Genomic DNA, 24,104 nt, shown 5'->3' with positions numbered 1-24,104 from the left:
ATTTTTAGAAATAATTGCCGTAGATCTGATAAAATCAAACAAGGTGAGGGCCACAGATTCTGTACTCCAGGGCTAGTTCCCTCAAACTTCCTCTCCCCCACCCCTCATTTCTAGGAATTCTCTGATTTGATTTGGTGAAAAGTACTACCTCTGTTAGAGAGGCCAGTGAACTGTTGAAAGCCACTTGTGGTGCTACAGGAAAAAGGCATAGGATTTGGAGTTAGAGGAGCAGAGTTCAAATCTGGACTATTACGTATTTACTTGGGTGACCAGTAAATCACTTGAAAGTAGTGATTCTTTCTCATCTATAAAAATGAAGGCATTAGACTTCATGTCCTCTCAGGTTCCCTCTGATATGTGAACCTTTTGGGGCCCTCAGGCATAAGAGGGGAGGAACAAAGCAGAAGCAAAGTATTCTGCCTTGATTAAGATGAGATTGATTTTCGAAGTCGGTGCAAAACCCCTGAAATGTTATGACATGACATCTCTAGCACTGTCCTCCAGGAGGACAGGGCCCTTTGCAGACTGACAGCCCAGCCAGACCTTATTCCTGGGAGACAGACAGGGCCACGTTTCGGTCTCCCCATTTGACAAGTAGACAGACTGCACTGAGCAGTCGCTTTTCTGAGATCACAGTGGGAGGCAAAAGTGTGAACAAACCTGGGGTCTCCTGGCTCTCCAATTCGACATTCATTTCAAACCACCTCTGCCGCCAGTGGGATTGACTGAGAAGTCTAAACCTCTGGGGAGTCTGAGGTTGAATGGCCTCAGGGAGGTGTTTAAGGAGCTTCTGGTCTCCTCAGGCACTGGGGGTCTTGCTCAGCTTCTGCCCCCTTGGGTTATCCCAGGAGGGCTTTGGCTGGAAGCACTGTAGTTTCCCACCTGAGAGAGGCTGTGGAACTGGGGAAGGCTTGCTTCTGCATCGGTCCCTTTGTGCTATTTGTCAACGGGTTGGAATAAACTCAGTGCCCTCTCATCATTATCCCAGGCTGGGATATTTCAGGACTTAGGGTGGAGTCACACACCATGGGTGCATTTTTTTTTTTAATAAAGAGCAATGTCTTCTATACTCCTTGTTGGGGCAGTGAGTGGACAAGAGCCAGAGACCCACAGCAGGATGGGCAGGGCAGGCTGGAAGGCTGTCAGAAGAGGCTTCCAGATGGCTGTGGAACCGCAGGGACACCCCCGTCTGCCCAGGCTTGAGCCCACTTGGCACACCAGTGCAGCCAAGGCCAGGGCTAGAACTGAGTGTGCGGAAGCCCCATCTCTGTGCCAGCAGCTACTATGTTTTTGTACTCACCAGCCCAGCCTCCTTCCTAGCATTCCTGGGGAAATAGACCATGAGAAAAAGTAATTAACCACACGTAAATTAAAACATATGGAGCCTCAAGACAATTAACATATTTCTCCTTTTAAGAAAACCATCTTTGTTGTTCGCTAATGTGTCTTGGGTTGTTCATAGATAGGTTGTATCCATGTTTTCCTCCTTGCCTGTTACGGTGGTGACACTATTCTGGCTCTGCTGGGTTCTGTGTACTTGCTTTATGATAACACCAGGAAGGATTTAGGATGGTCAGGGTTTGGAGCTGGGAAGGGTGAGGTAATGAGCAGAGGGCCTGGGCTCTGAAGATTCTGATGCCTCTGGCTGCTTTACCCCAGACCTGGGCCTACAAAGCCTTTTGGGACTGGAAATGGTTCAGTAGAGTTGCATCCTATCTGATCTCACATCCGCCTATGATGAGGAAACTTAGTAAGGTAGAGGAGAGGAAAGAAGAAGCATCTGTGGCCCCTGTTAAGGACAGACAAGCCTCTTTTCTTCTCCGAACCTCAGTCTCTTCCCCTACAAGATAGGCGTACTAGGGAGAGAGCTTGTGTAAAGATATTGAAAAAATACCTGGAGAGTCTTGTATTTGGAATACTAATGTAAGTAAAGTGTAAGAAGTGATTACTACTACAAATGACAACTTCAATTTAATGCCTAGGTTATGCTAGAATTGGAGTTCTTAACCTTTATTTTATGTTATAAACCTCTTTGGAAGTATGGTGAAATCTATGGACCTTTTCTCAGAATAATGTTTTTAAATGCATAAAATAAAATGTATAAGATTACAATTATTGAAATACAGTTATCAAAATATTTAAAAAAACAAGTTCACGGGACTTAGGTTCAGAACCCCTCACCTAGAAGATTCCTTCTAAGCCTGGTTGTGGGATCATCTCTATAAAGATTGCCAGGCAAAACTCTACTTATGATGCCAGCTCACTAAGTCTGAGTTTCCAGGGATTCCTGGTCATTGCTACTCTCTTTCTTCACCTAGAAAAGTACTAATTTTATCAAAGACTACAGGGCAAATGCACAATTGCTCTCTGGGGTAAGCTAACTTCTGACCTATCTTCCTTTGAGGCAGACGTGATAGACTGGGAAGATCTCTGAATTTGGAGCCTCAAGACATGGGTTAAGATCTTTGCTCTGTTTCTGTGTGACCTGGGGTGAGCCACTTAACCTTCTATGGCCTTGGCACCCTCATCTGTAAAACTGGAGTTGGGTGGCTCCACAGCCATCTGGAAGCTGTCTTCCAGTTCTAAATCCATGATCCCCTCCCCCCCTTTTTTTTACGTGCTATTGGAGAACTCAACTCTTATCTTCGTTGGCATTATCAGTGTGACGGTGACATCTCGGAGTTTGGCCAGATACTTGTGACAGAGCTGGTACTTCCCAACCCCGGCCAGGGAACTAAGCATTGCCCCTAGCTTGGCCTTGTGAAACATGATAGATTAAAACTGTTTAATACAAACACTGGCAGGCTGGTCCTACATCCATCTGAGATGAAGAAGATTAGTAGGGTGAAGAGGAGAGATGAGGGAAGGATTGAGCCAAGGGGGAGGAAATGGGGATAGCGCAAGGCGGAGGACTTTTGGCCTCTGTGTCTTTTGTTCTTTCTCTCTAAGAAACCCTTCCTCAGCTGCCCCCACTGACTGATTTGGTCTTCTTGTTTAGGACACAGTCGTTCAGACGAGGACTGCGCAGATGACCGAGGCCGGCACAGGGAAGAACGCCTCCTGGGGGGAGGGCGCCTGGAGCGGGACCAAGAGAAGCTGCTCAGGTGAGCCTTGACACTGGAAAAACCAGCCCCCCTTACTGGCCGGGTCTGAGAAAGATGCCTCCCCTTCCATCCCTATCTCCATGACTCCCATTTGTTTCCCATCTCCTGACTCCTATTTATCTGGGGCCAGAGTGTCTCACGCCAAGTTGTGCTCTGAGGCCGCCATTCTTGGCAGGCTGCTTTTGGGGAAGGAGCTAATTAATTCCCTGAGATTTGAGGAAAGGATTAACATCATGGGGCCTGGGAGCTTTGGGGAACAGGAGGGAAATAAGTGGGTATGTGTAGATAAAAGGGGAAAAGAATAACTTGAATCTGCAGAATGCTTTGCCATATTGTCCATTGATTTATTATTATTATTTTTTTTTGGTAAGAGGCCATGACACCCTTGAGGGTAGTTTGAGATTAGACTCTCTCTTTGTTTAGGGCCTTGCAGGACAAACCTGCAGTGCCGATGAGCTTTTTAAATCTTTTGCTTTCTATACTTTTGATTAGCCGTCTTCATCGCAAGAGGCTTAGAGAGATGCTTAGATACTGAGAGTTTAAGGGACTTGTCCAAGGTCACATAGCTAGAATGTGTCAGATGTAGGAAGTTTGAACTCAAGTCTTTTTGACTTTGAAGCTGGCTCTTTAACCATTGAACCAGACTGGCTCTGGGAACATCAGACACTGTCCTAGTTCCAGGCACTCCTTTTCTGACTCCTTGGATGACAGCCCTTCTGCAGCCTTCCTCCTTCACTCCACATCTCTCTCCCCTCAAGTGTCAGCGTTCCCCAAGGCTATGTCCTCCACTCCCTGCATGGCTCTCTCTGGGCTCTCCCTTGTCAGTTTCTTCTATTTCGGTGGTTTGAGCCTTTTGGTGGTATGTGGAAGGCTCTGGTGTCTACGTGTGACTACTCTTCTGAGCTCCAGTCCCACATCACTAGCTGTTGGACATTTCCATGGGGATGTCCCATTGTCAACACCAACACAGCTTATTTCAAATAGAACTCATCATTTCTCGTCCTTGCATAATATTCCCCCATCCCACCCTCAATCCCCTTATTCTTCAGTCCCCTTTCTCCTCTCAGTCTCTTCCCCATCCCATTCAGCCCTACTTTATCTTCATCTCTTCCTTTTGTTGTCTTCTCTTTCTTCCTCATAAATACCATTTTCTGAGCTATTAGGATCAATTCTTTGGAGTTATCTTTGATTCCTAGTTTCCCCCCATCTCCCCCATCTGGCAATCTAAATTTTGCCAACCCTTCTTCCCTCACATCTCTCTCATCTGTCCTTTTTTTTTTTCCAAAGCTGCCCTTTCCTAGATTTTTGCATTATTTTCATAACTCTTCTCTCTGCCTATAATTTTACACTCTGCCCACCTTTACTTCATCCAGTGTACTGCTACCAGATTAATTGTCATAATATACAACCTGAGGACTGCTTATAGGACAGATTTCAGATTCCTAAGCCTTGCATTCTAGACTTTCCACAATCTGACCCCAATATACCTCACCAGCCTTAGCTTTCACTCCCACCCTTTGCAATCCCAAGCCCCAGTCAAACTTATCTGCTCACTGTCTGAGGAACACACCTTACATACTATTCTTTCCCTCTCTTGGCTCATGCATTCTCCTGCTTCTTTCTTCAGACCTGTGTCCTTCTCACTCTTTGAGGCCCTCCATAAATCCCACCTCATTTCTGATGAAGCTTTCTTGGACCACTCCAACTCACAGTGTATTCTCTTTCCTGAGAGCTCGATTGCGTTGTTTATGCTAATTTTTGACACTTTCCATGTTATGTTGCTGTTGTTTATCTTTTCCTCTCTACCCAGATCAGTCATAGTCTCTCAGAGAATAGAGACTATGGTTTTTTATCATCTTTAAAACCTAACATATGAGAAGTAGGATGGCATAGTGTAGAGATGGCCCTGGGCTTAGAGTTGGGAAGACACGAGTGGACTACCTTTCACACTGATTATTAGCCCTGTAACTATGGGTACATCTCCTTGAGCAATCCTCAAAGGCAGCCCATCTGCCTCAGTAGACAAGTTCCTGCACCAGCAAAATCTTTGGTCCTTGATATATCGAGCACCTTTTTCAGAATTTTGTATGTATTTAGGTGTTCAGCATACATTTAATGACATTGTAATTAACACTGGTAAGTTGTGATTCTAATATAAAGAAAGTCTTGGTCTGGGGAATCAGGAGACTCAGGCTCTAGTACTGCCTTATCACTAACAGCAGTAGCACTGTGACCTTCAATAAGCCACTTAACTTTTCTGTGCCTCAGTGTCATTATCTGTCAAATGGGAATAATAACATTGGCTGACATCTATATATTTATTCAGTCAGCAGGCATTTATTAAATATCTATTATATGTTAGATATTTTGCTAGGTACTGGGGATTCAAAGACAAGATGAAAACAGTCCCTGCCCTCAGAAAGCTTATATATGATTGGGAGAGACATCATGTACACATATGAGTATATTTAGAATAAATACAAAATGAATACAAGTTAGTTTGGGGATTCTAGCACCTGGGAGGATCAGGAAAGGTTTGATATAGAAGGTAGAGATGAGTATTGAAGGAAGTAAAGGATTCTTTTAACAAAGAGGAGGAAGGAGAACATTCCAGGCTTTAAGGTTTGCAAAGGGCTCTCCATACCCAATATCATTTTATATATGTTTACCGTAGGCATTTGATAATACCTTCATTCCTATCTCATAGGAGATAGCTAACAAGTTTTGCAAAATGAAAAGCATTTTATACAAGATGATTTTATTGTATATAGTGTAAGATTGAGGCAGTGCATCTATTCAAGAAACCCAGTCCTTTGGCCATATATGCTCCTCTTACTATACCTGTTTTCCACCTTTTAACCATTCCTATCCATTTAGCTGTCTTTATTGCCCAACTCCATCCGCATTTGGCCTCTAGAGTCTCTTTGTGCTGTAAATAGGTCAGATGTTTTAGTGAGGTCTGTGTTTGCTGACACTATCTAGAGCTCCTTTACAGAGTCCTGGGTATGAGTTTCCTTGGACGCACAAACACAGATAAGCAAACAAACAAATAAATAAACAACACATAGCTGAGTATTATGCTAACTCCTCCATTTCCCTCTATCTTCTTTCTCTTACCTACAGAGAAAGCAAGGAATTAGCTGACTTGGCTCGGATCCATCCCACTGGTTGTGCCACAAATGCCCTCAATCCTAACCTGATGGTGACAGGGGGCCCAGCCCTGACTGGTTCTGGGCGTTGGTCTGCTGACCCAGCTTCCCACCTGGCTGCACACCCATGGCTGCCCCGGACTGGTAGCCCTTCCATGTGGTTAGCAGGCCATCCTTATGGTGAGTGCTAAGTTGGGTGGCTTTGTGGGCAAGATATCTCTGGGTAGGATTATACAGGGTATATAGTAGGTGGTGGTGGTCCTTGAGCTAGCCTGGCAGAGAACCATTCACTCACTCACCAAGGGATTTGGTCCAAGCAAGTAGGGGGAAAAAAAGTATGTTAAAGTTACAGATTTGACTTACCTTGGCAGAGGATTTGACTAAAAAAAAATTAAGGGGGTGGCAAATATTTAGTACCTAGAGTCAGCTCTTAATTGCCTGAGAATGAGTTATTTACTTTGGATTAACCATGGCTTCATCTTCTCTACCACTTATGTGTCCCAGACTTCCCAGTGTTAGGAGTACAGTGGGAGAGCACGGGGGGCCAGGCACCAGAGTGCGGGTGCATGTTTGAGTATATTAACTTGTATATCTGTTTTGGGTGTTGGCTGAGATTGCTGAAATGGCTTCTCTGAATATATTAGAATTTAAGTAGAGGTGCTTTGGGAATTATTTGCTTCCCAGCTGCCTCCCTTCCATCAGCACAGATAGCCAAAAGCTTATGAAATGACTTTCAAGTAAATATAAAGATAGGCCTCTGGGCTGCCACCCAGCCTGTTTATTGGTTCTTATGTATACTCTATAGTGGTTCTTTAATCAAGGCGGGGCAGCATTTCCCATTTAAAGGAAGGCCTTTGAATCCCAGTATGAAATCTAGTCACTGCCCTCTCTCCTTCTAAGTCTCTTAGACTGGGATCTTTTGGTTACAGGAGCTAGTTTTAGTGCCTGACAGGCTGTGGGCCTTAGCAACAATCTAAGCTGAGCTGATGTGAATCTTTATGTTTTTTCTTCTAGGCTTAGGCCACCCTTCCCTGCACCAGGGTATGACTCCAGCTTTCCCCCCTGGTATGGGGGGTTCTATTCCTTCTTCTGCTTATCAGTTTGCCAGGGACCCTCAGTCGGGACAGCTGGTAGTGATCCCCAGTGAACACTTGCCCCATTTTGGTAAGTAAGCCTCCTGGTGAATGGGCAAGCATGTGGGAACCCATGATAGAGTCAGGTTGCATTTTTACCTGTGACAGGCCTTTGCATATCACATCTTTACATGGGGTAACTCCCTCAGCCTCAGATAACTTCCAGATGGGGTTTTGATTCAGGCTTAGCCGGACTCAGTTGGAGAGAGACAGCCAGTACTTCTTTGGCCCCTGTGGGTGGCAATCTCTCTGGTAGAGGTAGCCATTCAATATGAACCAGAGCTTAAGAGAAGGTAGTTGTTGTTAGGGGAAAAGAACCAGGGTCTAGGAGACCCAGACACCTGGATTCTAGTCATAACTTTACCACTAGTGAACTGGCTGTTTTCATAAGCAAGTTCCTTAATCTTTTTCAGTTTCCTCATCTGTCAGATAGGGATGATGAGACCCCATCTTAATTCCTTCAGAGAAAGTGTTGCAGTTATAAAATCAAACTAGATTAAAATTAGAGCTATGAATTGATCTTAATATTTACTTTGTTTGATGGTGAAGAACTGGAAACAAACTGAGTGCCCAGTAATTGGGGAATGGATAGGTGGATGTACGGTGGATATAATGGGATATTTTTGTGACATCAAAGAATTCAGAGAAACATGGGAAGACTTGTGAACCAATGCAAAAGTGAAGTGACAGTAACCAGGAAAACCATATACAATGACTATAACAGTGCCATTGGGAAAAACACACGCAAAACTAAATGCTGTGGGAAAATATAGAAAGATGTGAGTGTGGTTTGGGACAATCATATACATATTTATGGGATCATTATTTAGATCAAGTTTCCCCAAACTAATTTGGGACAGTCTGGAGTTTGAAGTGTTTTGATGGAACTCATTAATACTGGTCCACAGAGAGTAGGGGCACAGAATAAAACTGGAATAAGGATTAGTTTATTCTATGCATTTTTATCCCCAGTCTCTAATACTATTCTTGGTCACATTATGAAATGTTTGTTGCTTAATTGATTGATGAAAGGATTTTGTGGAAATTTGTTAAAGTATGGATGATTAAGTTTATTTTAATATTCTGCAAATTGCCACATAGGTAGATAGATAGATAGATAGATAGATAGATAGATAGGGAGGCCATCTTCTGTTAGAGGTACCACCCCTTGAATGAGATCTTTTTGAAAGAAAAAATGTATGTTTGTATGAAAAATAATTATTAAAAAACTGTGAAAGTTTCATAATTACAATTCATTTAAAACCTTCAGTACCTTCCTAGATGTCTATACTAATATACTAACTCGAAGGCATGATCATTTAATTCCTTGGCATAAACTCAGCAATAGGTATTTTTCATCCATTTTGTTATTCCCTTATGGATTGTTGGGATAATATATTTGGAATAATCATGGATCTTTTTGAGGAAGATCTATAATATCCTGGGGCATGATACAATCAGCACAGTATCACAGACAAACAGGAATACAACCAGGTGCTGATTAATGTGAATAATGAATCCTGCCAAAGTGGTCCCATTTTTTTTTTAATTCACACTGCATATTTCCATTGGGCTGGAACCAATGACCATATCTTGCATATTTATTACATTAAATAGTGTGATTTGACTATATGAAACCATGTCAGGGGACTCATTATTTCCACTAATCAGAACCTAGCTATATCTGGAGGTGATCACCATTTATAAGGAATCGCTCTTCCATTTGGACCCAACTCAAAATACCCTCCATAGAAGTAGAGAGTGCTTTTGGCATACATATTTCTTATTTTATCCCTCATTTGATTTTAATCATCAAGAGAGTCATTGGTTTCATTTATCAAGGAATCTTCTTGACCTTAATAGAGTACTTTTAAAGACTGATTTTTGCTCTACTGAGTGAAATGATTTTTTTTTCTTTTTCGGGTAATCAGGATGCTATATGTAACATGATCTTGTATTCTTGGATTTTTAGTCAATTGTGACTGTAAAGATGTACTGAGCTACAAAGGATTTTTACTAGTGCCTGCCCTTTCCCATTTTCGTGGAGTATGCTCTTGATGTGTGTGTAGGTCATTCTCATAAAGATATGTATGTTTGCGACATGAACTTCAGATGGACAATAAATTGAGCCCAGAATTGAATCGAAGGAAAGGAGCAGAGTAGGTTCCATTTGGACAATTGGGTCTGGTTTTTAAATCAATTTTTATTGATAGCTTTTGTTTTTATATCACATGCATTTCCCAATGTATCCATCTCCCCCTCTGAGAGCCATCATTTATAACAAATGACAAAAAAGAAGAAAAGAAAGAGTTCAGCAAAACCAGCACATCAGTTAGTCTGGTATTACATACAGTCCCCTATATCCGTAGATCTGCCACCTATGCAAAGAAAATAGAAACATGCTTTCTTAAGACTGTCCTTTGGGTTTAAGTCCAAGACCCATCTTTTTAACATAAATGGTCTTTTGGCAATACTCTGTGCTTATGAATGATGGAACACTGAACTATCCGAGGAATCGAAGTTGGGGGTGACTCGAAGGGCAATGGAGAAACACAGGTTGGGCATACATTTCCAATAATAACCTCTACTCAAGAAGTAGCATAAGGGATAATTATGGGATCATCATTTTAGAGCTGGAAGGAACCTTAAAGGTCATTTACTCAACCCCCTCATTTTACAGATGAGGAAACTGAGGCCCATAGAGAGTAGGTGGCTTGCCCAAGGTTATTCAGTGACAGAGGCTGGATTTGAATCTAGGTCTTATGATTACAAATACAAAATTATTGTCACGTAAGTAACACACTAGGGAAATGTATGATCAGAAAATCAGGTCGGCCTTTTATGGGATATGAACTAGGGATAGCAGATGGACATCCACAATGTTCCTTTGGTATCTGGAGGAAGGCTTCCATCATGCTGAGTGGTGGCTGTATAGAAGAACAAGAATCCCACAGGATAAGTCCTGAGTAGGTTACATTCTGGCACTGATTGAAGGAATGTTCTCATCAATGAGATCACTGAAGCCAGAGTCAGGAAGACCTAAGTTCAAATCCAGCCTCAGATACTTACTAGTTATGTGACCTTGGGCAAGTCTCTTAACCTCTGTCTGCCTTAGGTTCCTCTGCTGTAAAATGGGGATAATAATATCAACTACCCACCAGGATTGTTGTGAGGATCAAATTGTCTGGCAGTAGTAGGCCTAAATAAATAAGTGAATGAATGATGAAAAAACAAGTGAGCAAATAGATAAAGATAATAGGCTTTCCCTTCCCCCCTCCTTCAAGTGTTTTTCAGTCAGTCAGGCAACAAGCACCTATTTAGCATTTACTTGCTGCCAGACACTGTGTACTGGGGATGCAGCCCTTCCCCTCAAGAAACTTACTATCCAAAGGAGAGACAACATTTCAAATATAAGAATCCCCATTCATTTTTATCATCACTGCTTCCTCAGTTTTCATCTCTTTCCTTGTCATTCTCATTGTAAGAGAGAAGTTAATAAGCTTTCCTCAGTTTTGGTACAAATCAGGTTTGAGGAGGAAAGTATGACATTTGGACCATTGTGGTACATACTTTTATCAAAACATTACAGCCAATATCAACATTTTCTAATGGATCCCCTCTTCAGGGTTTTGCAGAACCTAGTTTGATCCAATCTTGGCACATTTTAACAATAGGTGTGCTTTAGCCAAGTACACTATAATATGGGCAAGACAGAAACCTGTTTATCTGATAGCTGTCTAGAAATATTTTCTTTCAAAATGACGCTTGTGTGGTTGTTTTTTTTTTTCATAATAGTAATATAATTATGTTTACAAGTCAGACGAATCTGATCTTAAGTTCTGTAACAATGTATACCTTACTGGACAAATATGTTATGATTTTCTTTTGTCTTTGGTCTGCTTATATGGAGTAACTTCTCGGTTTATTTATCAGGGAGCCTCAATTATTAAAATATAGCCAAGAATGAGGCAACTAAGTAGCACAGTGGATAGAGCTCCGGCCTTGGAGTCAGGAGGACCTGAGTTCAAATTTGACCTCAGACACTTGACACTTACTAGCTGTGGGATCCTGGGCAAGTCATTTAACCCCAGTTACCTCACCCCCCCTCCCCAAAAAAAGCAAAAACAAAATATAGCTAAGAAGCTGAAAATAAGCCAAACTCCTTGCAAAAAACTCCTCTGAAACAGACCAAGCAAATGGTACAAAGTCCATGTGCTCAAGTTATGCACTCTACTCTTAGGAGAGCTCCCCAGCTCCTTATTCCAAGCCTTTTAATTTTATTTTACCCACAATTCTAACAAACTTGTTTACTCTAGTCCAACATAGGTTAGAAATAGGAACTTAGAGTAAAGGGAGCAAGAAGAAGTGGTTTGGGCAGGGAAGGGAAGGAGAAAAAAGTCAGATGCAAAAGTCAGAAGCAAAGCTGCCCGGGTTCACTTAGTTTAGGGGCAAACAACCCTACACACTTCAGTCAACTCTGACAGTATTGTTGTACCACCACACAGTATAATATTGGATATTCATGATGATATCCCTGTATCATCAGGGAAAAATAAGATTACTTTATTTGATATATTCTGTTTATGAGGGCAGGGAAGCATGTGACCTATTTATTTGGGACTCAGAATGTTCATTCTTCCAAAAGGATTTGAGATGGCATAGAAATCAAATATAATATTTGGGTGTACTGCAGTGTGAGACAATTTGGGATAAAATCAGAACAGGGACCATGCAAAGGAAGCAGAAGCAGCAGTTGTTGCCAGGCACCCTAGTTAAACAGATTCCTATGGTTGAGCCTGAGTTTGGCTCCTAAATTTCATTCATTCATTTGTTCCTTCATTCATTTAAAATTTACCCAATATCCACTGTGTATAAGGTGAAGGCTCCATGTAAGTTCTGAGAGAAATATTAAGATAGTTAACATAATGAAATCTAGATATCCGGTCCTAATCTCTTTTCTCTCTCATCACTGCCTACCTGGAGATACTCACCAGAATCCTCAGCCTGGCATTTAAGACCTCTTATATACTCCTACCTACCTTTGCTGACTTATTTTAAATTACCCACCCTATATTTTGGACATAGTGACCCTCAGCCTGTTCCCTGAATTTGACCCTCCTGCTGACCTTTGCACTGGTTCTCCCCATGCCTGGCATGCACCCCCTCCTTGCATCTACCTCTTAGAACTCCTAGCTTCCTTCAATATTCAGCTGAGTTGCCCTCTCCTATGCCAGGTCTTTTTGATTTTCTCTGGTTATTCCCATTCTACTATCTCTCCTGCATTTACTTTGCATTTTCATCTCTATTGGCATTTTGTAGAGCCCCAGTAAGCTCCCCAAAGGGCTGTTTCATTTTTGTCTATGTGGGCACATAGTAGGTCTCCCAGTTAAGTTTTTGTTACATTAAATTGAATTTGACTCAGTTTTTACCTCCAAGGACTCTACAGAGTAGGAGAGCTGAACAAGTGTAATCCAGAGTAAAATAATAGTGTGTCCATATGAGTTGCAAAATACTATGAGAATTCAGGAGAGATTGTTTACTCTTTCAAAAAAATTCATTTATGAGAAATATCTCATTTCCCCGTGGTACCAAATAAGTGAAGTATCCCCATTATAATTATCACTGTGATCATCATCAGGGACGGAGAGAAAATGAAGGCTGTGGTCCAGGCAGGAGCATGGGGACTTTAGCCGCATGGTGTTAGAAACAGTGTGGAGACCTCAACTGTGTGTTAACTCTTAGTTTTGTCCTCTCTCTAAGCCTTGGGGAGACTATAAAGAAAATCGTGGACTGAGCTCCCCCTGCTTCTTGATGGTCTGCTAGACTGTGACCCTTGTGGCTCAGCCGACTCTGACTTTGCTCTCCATTTGTGCATGTTTGTATTTGTTTCAGCTGAGTTGATGGAGCGGGCTCCCCCTTTGTGGCCCGCGATGTACCCCCCAACCCGAAGCTCCCTCCAACACGCTCATCAGCTCCAGCTGCTGTCTCACCAGCAGTTGCTACGGCAACACGAGTTGTACATCTTGCAGCAGCAAGCTGCGCACGCCATGGAGCTGCAGAGGAGCGCCCAGCTGGTGGTGAGGACTTCACATGGATGTTTCCTGCCTTGGACCCAAACCCTGTTGGGGGGGGGCGAGCCTGTGCCAGAGAGAACCCTGTCTGAATAAAACTTAGCCCCCAGGGCTCAGCTGCTGCTGCCTCTCAAAGAACCATTCCTTGACAGGATCCCCTGGGGCCATTCATAAATCAGACACAGTCCAGCTCAGACTTTGAAGGGTGATTGCATGAAACACTTGTGTCCCTCACAGGGGCATACTGGCCACGGGAGAAGACTCATAGAGGTTTTCCTCTTTTTCCTAAAATGCTGAGGTCTCGAAACCCTCTCTTGACATTTTGTAGATGGAGTCCAGTGTCTCTCTTTCCCTTCCTCCCACCGATACTTTCTCCATTTAAATGCTTTATTTAAAAGGACTTCTTTTCTTTTAAGGTGGATATGTAGTTGAGTAGGTCCAAATTTACAGGCAGAGCACCCCTTTGGGCTGATTCCAATTGCTATGTCCTGTGGGATTTAAGATAGTTCCCTTTATATATCCGTACATCCCATTTGGCTTTTCTTTGCTCTGGAGTTCACATGCAGAGAATGGATTGGTTGCCTTCTAACATTGTCATGTCCTTTTTCCTTCTGGCATGCCCTACAGGGTGGGAGAGGGAGAGGGTACCGAACCCTTCCATTTACATTTGAGTAAGAGAGAGCACATACTACTAGCCTAGCCGTCATTTGTTACGGCTATGGGCAACTCATGCAAATAGCTAGAGGTGAAGGGGGGGGGGCAGGTGCTGGTGGTGGTGGCAGCACATGATCAATGTGCTGTCTGCCATGTGGTCAGTGCTTGGTCTAGAGCAAAAATGGCTACTATGAAGGGCCAAGAGAAAACCTCCAAATTCTTGCTTTCCTCCGCCAAGGGCAGATCAAAAGCCCAGGGAGAGGTCCAGCTGCAAGGCTCTGCCTCCCTTCGGGCCAGGAACCTTCAGACTTCTTGTTCTCTTCTCCCAGGGGCATTCAGACTCTGGGCCTAAGGAGGTGTCCACCTACTGGGCTCTGCCTCCCAAATTAATGGACACCTATTCTAGTTCTAGAAATGTCAGATATTCTAGTATATACGAGGTCTGAGAAGTACATTTATAGTGTCTACAAGGAAGAATTACTTCACCTAAATATGATGAAAATAGACATGTCTTCCAAAGAGGTTTAGATAAAGATGATAGGGTCATAATGAGTTTTTTGTGGGGAAACTGAGATGGTCAAGATGACCTTGATTATCAGTGAGGTAACCATTCCCTCCCACAAACCATCTCTTGGTGCCTCCATCAGTAACAGATATTGGGACTGGGGAGAAGTGCTAGTATGGCAGCCGTCATGTTCTTAAGAAGAATAGAGGGTGGTTGGTGGAAATTCACCAACTTATTCCTCTTTCCCCATCCCATTGATTCTCCCTTCCTGACCTCATGAAACATTCCACATTCCCAACTGGTCTGACTCATGGCTGCGATATACAATTAGATTCATGGGAGTAGGTGGGTAATGCCTTGCCAATGAGCTGCAGGCCCCAAGGATTGTTTCTGATTACTGGAAGGAACCCTTGAAAGAGAAGAACAGGCTTAACCCAACAGCCTTCTCCTTGGAGGGGACTTGCTGTCTGTCAGCTGTTCTGAACGGAACAGTTGTACTTATTACATGTCCTTACCAGAACAATTACATCATAGTTCCATGGAAGAGGCTGAGCTTTGGCTAGAAGACAGCAAGACCTCCTCAGGGCACTTCTTCAGCTCTGACCAGGTGGTGTGCTGGCTTTACCTGACGGGTATCTGTGTACACATACATGCCTTTTACTACTCCTGGGGTATATCTGAAAGTGTGGCCTCCCACTCAGAGCATCCTTTTTGTTAGTATTAGGCTGAGGTCTACCTTTTCAGTACTGATAGTGACCCCAGTGTATTAGGTACAAGTGACTTCTGGTCCCCTCAGAACAGCTAATGCTATTGTGTACTTTTTCCTCAAACAGGAAAGGTTAAAGGTCAACGAACAGCGGGCAGAGATGGAAGAGAAGGTCTCCAAGCGGAGCCTGGAGAATAGTAAACAGGGTCTCCCCTCCTCTGGTTCTGGACTTATCCACCGAAAGCCCCCTGTCCTCTCACCCAGCACTTCCACGTCCTACAGCAAGGCTGTGAGCCCACCGCCCTTATCCCCTCGTGCCTCACCTGTGACAGTGCTCAAAGCTAAGGTGATCCAGAAATTGGAGGAGACACCCAAGCCGCCAGTTTACTCGTACCCTGCCACCCCTAGTTCTCACCCTTCTAGCCCTCCTCCTGCCTCCCCACCTCCAACCCCTGCTATCCCCCCCAAAGAGGAAGCTCCAGAAGACATAGAGAAGAAAGACTTGGAATTAGAGAAAGAAGCCTCCAGCCCATTTCAAGACTTGTTCCCAGGTAAGAGATTCACATACCATGTCATTTTCCCTTCTTTGGGACTGTAACCTAGAAAGAGACCCAAATTCTTCCTCATATCAAGTAGCCCCCCTGTACTGAAGTTGGGATCTGGCTACAGCCAAACTATCTCAGACTTTGGCAGCCCACCATCTTTTCTTCTCCTGGCCCACCTTCCATGCCATTTCCCCCTCAAGTACCATAAATCATTCATTTTCATCCCTAAAATTTCCACACCCTGCAGTTGGTAGCAGTTTGCAGAGCAGATAGGTTAGGGGAGGACTCATCTCAGAACCAGAATATTTCAGTCCTTGGGTTGGTCAGGGAATGTGATAATTGGGACAACTTAAGTTTGGCATTTTGGGGAAACTGACTGTTCCTGGTAGAAGGAATAGACAATGGGAAGAGGATGAGTAAAATTTCCAAATGAATTAACAAGTAGTCATTAAAACACCAGCAGTGTCCCAGTCACTGTTTTTTTTTTGAGGGGGTGGGGGGGTAGGTGGTGGGTGGTGAGGGTGGAGAAGGAGTACAAAATAAGTAGAAGACAGGATATAGTTATCATCCCCCGATGATGCATAAGTGAGTAAGAACCTAAGTTGTTTGCTGTTTACTGTTTTTTAATGTTTATAGAGGGTATGAACTATGCTAGATACCATGCTAGAGACTAGAGAAATGGGCCCTGCCCTAGAATAGCTTTCATTCTAAGGCACAGAGACAAAGGAACTATCTGAATTTTGACTATGGTATCTAATGAGTATCTCCCTATGTCTTTGGCAGAGATTCCTCCGAGGTATTCATTCCAGTCTCTTCCCACTTCTTTTGGGAGACATTACCCATATCTCCTGCAGCCCACAGCAGCTTCTGATGCAGATGGGTTAGCCCCCGACGTGCCATTACCTGCTGAGGGACCTGAACACATGGAGTTGTCCCCGGAGGATAAGCCCCTTCATTTGCCCCCATCCAAAATAGTAGAGACTCTCCAGGCTAGCTCCGAAGAAGAGCCCTTGGAGGAGAGGGTGAAGGCTGAGGTGGAGGAAATGGAAGAGAGCCGAGAAGAGCTCCCTGAGCCAAACTTGGAGCCACCCAGTCCTGTGTCCCCAGCAGCTAGGCCAGCCCAGAGCCCGGAAAACTGTAGTCATCTGTCACAGCCAGGCGAATCGTTAGGCCCAATGGAGCAAGAGCTAGAGGACATGCAGGATTGCCCACCAGAGTACCAGGTTGGGTCTTGCCCATCTGAAATTGAAGCCGAGACTCAAGATGAGGCTAGTGCTGAGCCAGAGGCCTGCTCCATTCACATGGATTACGAAGGCCAGCTAGATAAAGATGAGGAAGACCTCGCACGAGTGGAACTTACAGAGGAGCCGAATGAAAAGCAGAGCACGCCTCTGCCCAGCGGGCCTCCACCCAGCGTGGAAGTACAGGACAGGGACTGTGGTCCTGGGGGACAAGAGTTCTTCAGCCTACCAGCACAGGAGGCAGGGCCAGTGCCAGCCAGCCCCCAGTACCCAGAAGAAGCTGTCCCCTGCCAACTCCCCACTCTGGAAATCAAGCCCGATGACCCACTGGCCGGCATGAATGCGTTGGTGGCCGCCACAGAGCTCCCTCAGGCCTACCCCCTGCTGAACACCCAAGCCCTGGTGAACCTGGAGGTGGCCGAGAGCCTGTCCCTGGAGCAGAGCTTCTTACAGGGCATCACTCTGCTGAGTGAGATTGCTGAGTTAGAACTGGAGAAGAGGAAGCAGGAAGTTGAAAGTGAGTTGGGAGAGGGATGATCACTTTTGGTTTGGGTTTGTATTTTTTAAAAGCTAGGGCTCTTTAGTGTCCCAGGTTTGAAAATAGTCTAGGTGGCCCTTAAGTTAGCCAAAACATCTGGCTTGACCCTCTTGGATGGATGGGATCCCAGCTGTGTTGGCCATGGATTCCTTTGTGACCTTTGATATATCACTTTTAATCTTTCTGGCCCTCAATATGCTTGTCCTAAGATGACGAGCTTTGATCAGATGACTTATAAGATCTCTTCCAGCCTGTGATCCTTTAAATATCTCACTTTTTTTTTTGAAACTGCCCTTTCCATTTTTATGCCTAAATCTTACTTCCTATTACCTTACCTATATTTCTTTGCCCTTCCTCCCAACATTATCAAATCACAGAGATCCTTTAGTCTAGCAGCCTTTAACTTTTTTTTGGATTATGGACCCCTTTGGCAGTCCTGGGCCCTTCTCAGAATGGTGTTCTTGATGCGTAAAATAAAATACACAGAATTACAAAGGAAATCAGTTCTATAGAAATACGTGGCACCTCAAAAGTCTTTAGTGCAGTATTTATGTCTTTTGGAGCTTAAAACTACATTAAAGACTTTTGGGACATTGAACAACTACTAATATTAAAATACTAAATATTTACTAAAACTGCTATTACTAATAAAATTCTCGTTATCAAAATTAAATAATAAAATTAGAATTATTAAAATGAATATTATCACTAATAAAATTATTGACATTGAAAAGCTACTAATACAAAATACTAAATGTTTACTAAAATAATCATTACTAATAAAATTATTGCCACCATTAACATTTAATTAATATCAAACAATTAAAATTATTATTGGGACACTGAATAGCTACTAATACTAAAATATTAAATACTTACCAAAAATTAATAAAATTACTTAAGTAATTAATACTAAATAATTAAAACAAAATTGTTGTTGTGATTATTATTATTACTAATATAGTTATCATTTACTAAAATGAAATACTAAAAAGTACTGAAGTACTGAAAAGCCAATTCATGGACTGTATGTGGAGAAACCCCTTCTCTAAGCCATCTTTTTTTTGACAGAGGAAGGAACAAACTCAGGGCATACATGGCTTTGGGAGAGTCACACAGTTGGTTAGTGGCAGAAGTGAGAGCAGAACCCAGCTCTCCTGAGGCTTTATCTACTCCATCACAGTGACTCCTGAATTTTCATTTGTTCTTCCGTGTTGTCCTCACCATCAGAAAGTGCATGATAACATGTGGATTGTTTGTGGTGCTCTGCTAGGTTGGCACAGAAAGAGTCCCAGCTTGGTGTCCCAGCACAGAATCTCAGGCAAAGGTTGTCTCCTTCTCTTAGAGTGCCCCGCTCCTGTCTCAGGCCACACAAGTCCTGACTCCTCCCTGTAGCATCTTCCAGCCTCATAAGGGTGCCTGTCCGCCTTCTTCTAAGTGCTGTTCACTAACTATGCTGCTATCAACTGAACCTAGTGAGTCACTAAAAGCAGCAGGGCTTTAACCAGTGACTGGCTTGCTCTCCAGGCCAGGGTCACTTCTCAGCCTCTCCCTGCCGTGAATCTGCCTGGGCACCATTATTATTTTTTAAATAATATTTTATTTTTTCCCCAGTTATATATGAAAACAAAATTTTAACATTCATTTTTAAAAATTTTGAGTTTCAAATTCTCTCCCTTCTTCCGCCCCTCCTCCCAGTTTGATATACTGCCTGGGCATAATTAAGTCATTTGCCAACTCTGTGACTCAGTTTCTTTATCTATTAACATAGGAACTAGTAAATAATTACTCTATGTTAGAGAAATTGTATGAGGAAGGAAATGAGGCAGTCAGATGAATAAAGCTAAAAATGCAAAGGCTGCATGAAATGACTATGATTGGGAGGTCTTTCTCTCCCCTGATTTTGTACCCCCACAGGTTTTCATCACATCCTAGAACCCAGTGGAGAATTCAGCTTAATTTGACCTTTGGGTTTCTAATTTGCTCACTCCAGTGAGCAGTTCAGTAGAGTGAATCACTTACTTTTCAGAGACTTCAGAGGGTAAAAAATAAATGTGCAGTATGGTCTGAGGGAAGGAACAGTAGACTAGAAGTTTAGAGCACGTGAACATTTTACTACCACCACCTAGTCGTGACAGAAGCAATACTGGAGCCTGCTTCAGAGACAAGAAGACCTTGGTATATATCCTGCTTCTGACGTATATTGGCTCTGTGACCCTAGTCAAGCCATTTAACTTCTTTGCTGCAGAATAACATTGATGGGAGTTCCCTAAACTAGCAAAATCATTGATCCAGAACAAACTAATAATAATAAAAGCAACATAAATATGCCCCCTGCCCCCCATTAATAGTAATGGTTTTATACAAAACATTTGGTTTCAGTCCAGGACTAAGTTTCAGATTTTTCCTCTGCCCAGGTCCAGAGAGCTGCCCTGTGCGACCCACCCTTGAGAGCTTGCTAGCTGCCAGCACCCAGATGTTGATGGAGGTGCTCTCTAATCCATTTATGGACCCTTTGAAGACCATCAAGCTGCCTCGGGAACTGAACCCTAATAAGAAGTATAGCTGGATGCAGAAAAAGGATGAACCGGTAAGGTGCTCTCCATTTTTACTCTTCATAAGGCCAGAATTTTAGGTTTCCTTCCATTTAGGACAAGACTGCTAACCCTGGTCCCCTTACTCATAGTCTTTCACTAAATGAATATTTAAATCTCTATTACCATGGGGTATGTTATCCAGCCAAGAAACCCCGCCAATAAGTGCCCCCTTGAATGGAGACAGGAAAGGGTCAAGGGCCCTTGCCCTTGAAGGCAGCTTCTGAGGTCTTCTGCTACTTCTCCTTTTCTTTCCAAACATCTGTGCCAAAAGATGTACTCTATCAAGTCCGCCATTGAGAATATGGATGCGATGGAGCTAGACTACAGGATGAGGCTGGCCGAGCTCCAGCGCCGGTACAAAGAGAAGCAGCGGGAGCTGGTGAAGCTGCAGAGGCGCAGAGATTCTGAGTAAGTTTCTGGTCCCCTCCCACCCCTCATCACTCTCCATCCCGTCTAACCTCTCCCCACCCTGTCTCAGCCTTCCCTTGGCAGCTTTTCTCCAACCCAGGTCAGAGGCTGCTTCCTGGATTGGGCCTCTTGTGTCTGGCTTGAGGGCAGGAGAAGGCATCTGAGACTGATACTGTTCTCTCGTCGTTAGGGAACCATCTTTGTCTTGGTTCTTGTGGTGGTTCAAACTTAGTGGTTTGGCAGTCGCAGGTGGTGTAGGGGTGTGTGTGTGTGTGTGTGTGTGTGTGTGCATGCAGTGTGCATGTGTTGTGTCTCCCCTGGTTAACAGTGAAGCTGTGGTTCTTTTAAAGGGAAAAACGTGAAGAGAAAAGTAGGAGCTTGGCGCGAAGAGGCCCTGGAAGGCCGCGGAAACGGAAGCATGGATCGAGTGCTCTGTCTCCTCCTCTGGAAAAAGGGAAGAGTGACGGCAAGAGTGGAAAGTAAGGCTGGCATCTTGGGCCGGGGGCGATGGCAGGGCGGCCGCACAGTGCCCTGTAGAGGGGGAGGAGCATGTGCGTAGAGGGTTAGGAGCTCCTGGTGTCTTGTGGGGATGTTGGTGTGCCGTTGTGCCTGCCGTGTACCAGTGTTCCTGGGTAGTGGTTGCCAGTGGGCAGCATGTATTGGCAGTAGGCATGGGGTCATTTTATCGTTGTCCTGGTAGCCAATAGCAGTGTCTCCCCAGGCAAGGTTGCTGTGTGGTGTGGTGTCCTTAGGGTGACCTTGGGGGTCACCAGGGCTCAGACTGGCATAGGAGTGCAGTTCCAGTGGTTGTGTGTGTGTGTGTGTGTGTGTGTGTGTGTGTGTGTGTGTGTATGTGTGTGTGCGCTTCCTTTCAGAGAAGGGTGCCTGGCAAGAGAGAGTGAGTGATGGGAAGATTTCCAGGCTGGTAATTGAGGTGAACAACAGGTAGGAGGATGGACCCAGCACTTCAACACGCACCTCAGCGCTAAGTGGGAGGAATAAGCCCAGCGGGAGAATTTTTGTGCCTTAACCAATCTGAGGGGGCCAGGCCTGCTTCCTCTGCTGCTGGGAACTAGCTCCTCTGGAGCCCTCCACCAGGCCCCCTGCGCTGGGACAGTTCTGACTACCAGTGATTCTGACTCGCAGCTTGGCCCCTCCTGCCTGGGTCACGGACCTCCACCTGATACACTCCTGCTCCTCACAAGCCTGGTCTTCCCCGATTGGCCCCAGCATCCACCATCCAGCAAGTCCGCTCCCTCCATCTCTTCCTGCTGGCCAACCTTTCCCCAGCTTTGGCTTATTTTCTGCACATCTGATACATTGTTCCTGGGCTGCTCTGGTTGGCTGGAGAGAACCCAAGCATCTGTGGGTAGTAATGACCACTCAAACCCGAGTTGGTTTGCCTGATGGTCTTCTAGTTAGCTCAGGAGCGTCCAGGCGCCGACAAGCGAGCGACTTCCCATGGGGTGACTGAGGGGAAGGTAGAATTGGGAGATTGTGAGGAAACAGGTTTTCTCTGGACTTTAAGGGCCTGCCATGGCCATTCTCTCAGTGGTCCCCAAGAGAAAGTAGGGAGGGGCTTGTATCATTGAAGCTGGAATTTAGGCAAGCAGATAGCAGGATCAGTGTAGGGGTAGGCTACAGCCTTCCCTACTGTCTGTTGAGGTCGATGGGAACAGCCTAGTGATTAATCTGAGAGACAATAATAATAATAATAATAAGTAGGTGACATGTATCATTTCCTTTGGAGAGATGCAGAAGCGAGCTGTGTGGTTTGTTGTAGTACTTGTGGAAAAAACAATGGCAAGAGGAAAGATAGAGGGATGGTTTCAGGGTATCTGTAAAGAAGTAGGTTGGCCTCCTGCTCCCTCCTCCCTCCCTTCCAGAACTGGGCCTACTGGAACATTCCTGGCAAACCACAGCATCCCTGGAGGCCAAAATGCTGGACGGATAGAGCTGAAAATTTCTCCTTAACAACCAGCAGTGAATGAGAAAGGGGAAATAGTTTGGCGACATCTACAATGACTTTGTTGGAGTTTGGGGAAATACATTTTCCCCCCAGATTTTGACTAAAAACAGTCAAAAATTCCCTTCTTTTAGGCTCTCTTCTACATCTGGGTACTCAGGCAGATGAGCAGAGAGGAATGGTTCTTTCTCTGTGCAGATACTTTTTAGCTCTCTCCATCCCACTTTCCCTGGATCCTTGTGGGTTCTACTGAACATTATAAATAACTAGTCAATCACAGCACATTTTGGTAAAGAGGAGTGAAATTATGAGTGAGTGAGAGTGTGTGTGTGTAGACCTGAGCATGAATTTCTGGAATAGCTAGTTGACATGGGTAAGAATTCTTTCTTCTCTGTGTACTTCAAATTCTTATTCTTCCTAATGGAATTTCCTAAAATTCCTCACGCAAAACCTAGCCCTTTGCCTTGGGTACACCCAACCTAGAATCTCTGGCATCTTCTCCTATGAGATAGGGTTTTGCAATATTTGAAAGAGGAAATGGGTTCAGATCCTGATTCTACCATCAACTGCCTTGGGCAAATCACCCACCTCTCTGGAGCCTCAGTTTTCTTATCTGGAAAACAAGAGGATTGAACTAAATTGTCTCTAAGGTCCCTTTCAGCTCTAAAGTTGATGATCCATAAAAGCTGTGACTCGTTTTCTCCTCAGTGCTCATAAGAGTGCTTCAATACCAAGCAACCTCAGGGGAACTTAAATAGCTCCCTCCTCTCAGGGACTGCCAAGTGCTTTTTGACCCCGAGGGGAGATTCATCTACCAACTTTAAGTGGTAGTTAATGCTGGCTGACTCTGGGGGCTGAGGAGTGGAATATTACCTGAGTCCGTCACCAATAGTCCGTCTGGGTTGCAGGCTGAGCAAGTCTTTGCTGCTGTCGGAAGACTCTGAGAATGGAGAAGGGATGCGGAAGAGACACAAAGGGTCAATCCCTGAGGACGAGGAGGATGTAGACAGTGGAATCGGGAAAGTGAAGGGGAGACACCAGAACTGGGATGAGCATGAGGCTACATCGGGCTATTCAAATGAGGTTAGTAATCCTGGAATTTAATGAATGAAAAATTATTGGAAAAGTATTAATTATGGGCCGGGTATAGTGCTAAGCTGGGGATACAGATATTAAAAGACAGGGACAGCTAGGTGGCGCGGGGGATAGAGCACCGGCCCTGAATTCAGGAGAACCTGAGCTCAAATCCGTAGACACATAACACTTACTAGCTGTGTGACCCTGGGCAAGTCACTTAACCCCCATTGCCCAACCAAAAAACAAACAAACAAACAAAAAAGAACCAGATAATTAAAAGACAGTCTCTGCCTTCAAGGAGCTTATATTCTAATAAGTGAAGATAACATTTAAGGAGGGAAATAGTGGCCAGGGAGGAATGTTTTGGGCTGGGAAGTAGAAGATGGTGAATAGAACATTGGGTAACTGAT

General features: G+C 44.2%; 1 protein-coding gene across 1 annotated transcript in view; it reads left to right on the top strand.

The window, feature by feature from the left end:
• TNRC18 (trinucleotide repeat containing 18) overlaps nt 1–24,104 on the top strand; it is a 154,855-nt gene that overhangs the window by 83,176 nt on the left and 47,575 nt on the right. Inside the window, 10 exon segments of the mRNA XM_021008576.2 lie at nt 2,999–3,104; nt 6,228–6,433; nt 7,268–7,417; nt 13,279–13,463; nt 15,450–15,873; nt 16,651–17,625; nt 20,064–20,236; nt 20,515–20,651; nt 21,002–21,130; nt 23,526–23,700. Of these exon segments, the coding sequence (XP_020864235.1) occupies nt 2,999–3,104; nt 6,228–6,433; nt 7,268–7,417; nt 13,279–13,463; nt 15,450–15,873; nt 16,651–17,625; nt 20,064–20,236; nt 20,515–20,651; nt 21,002–21,130; nt 23,526–23,700 (2,660 nt within the window).

The sequence above is a fragment of the Phascolarctos cinereus genome, unplaced genomic scaffold (genome assembly GCF_003287225.1).
Source record: "Phascolarctos cinereus isolate Bilbo 61053 unplaced genomic scaffold, phaCin_HiC Scaffold_4;HRSCAF=312, whole genome shotgun sequence".
Taxonomy (NCBI): Eukaryota; Metazoa; Chordata; class Mammalia; order Diprotodontia; family Phascolarctidae; genus Phascolarctos; species Phascolarctos cinereus.
The sequence above is the reverse complement of the archived record's forward strand: the minus strand, read 5'-3'. Positions and strand labels throughout refer to the sequence as shown.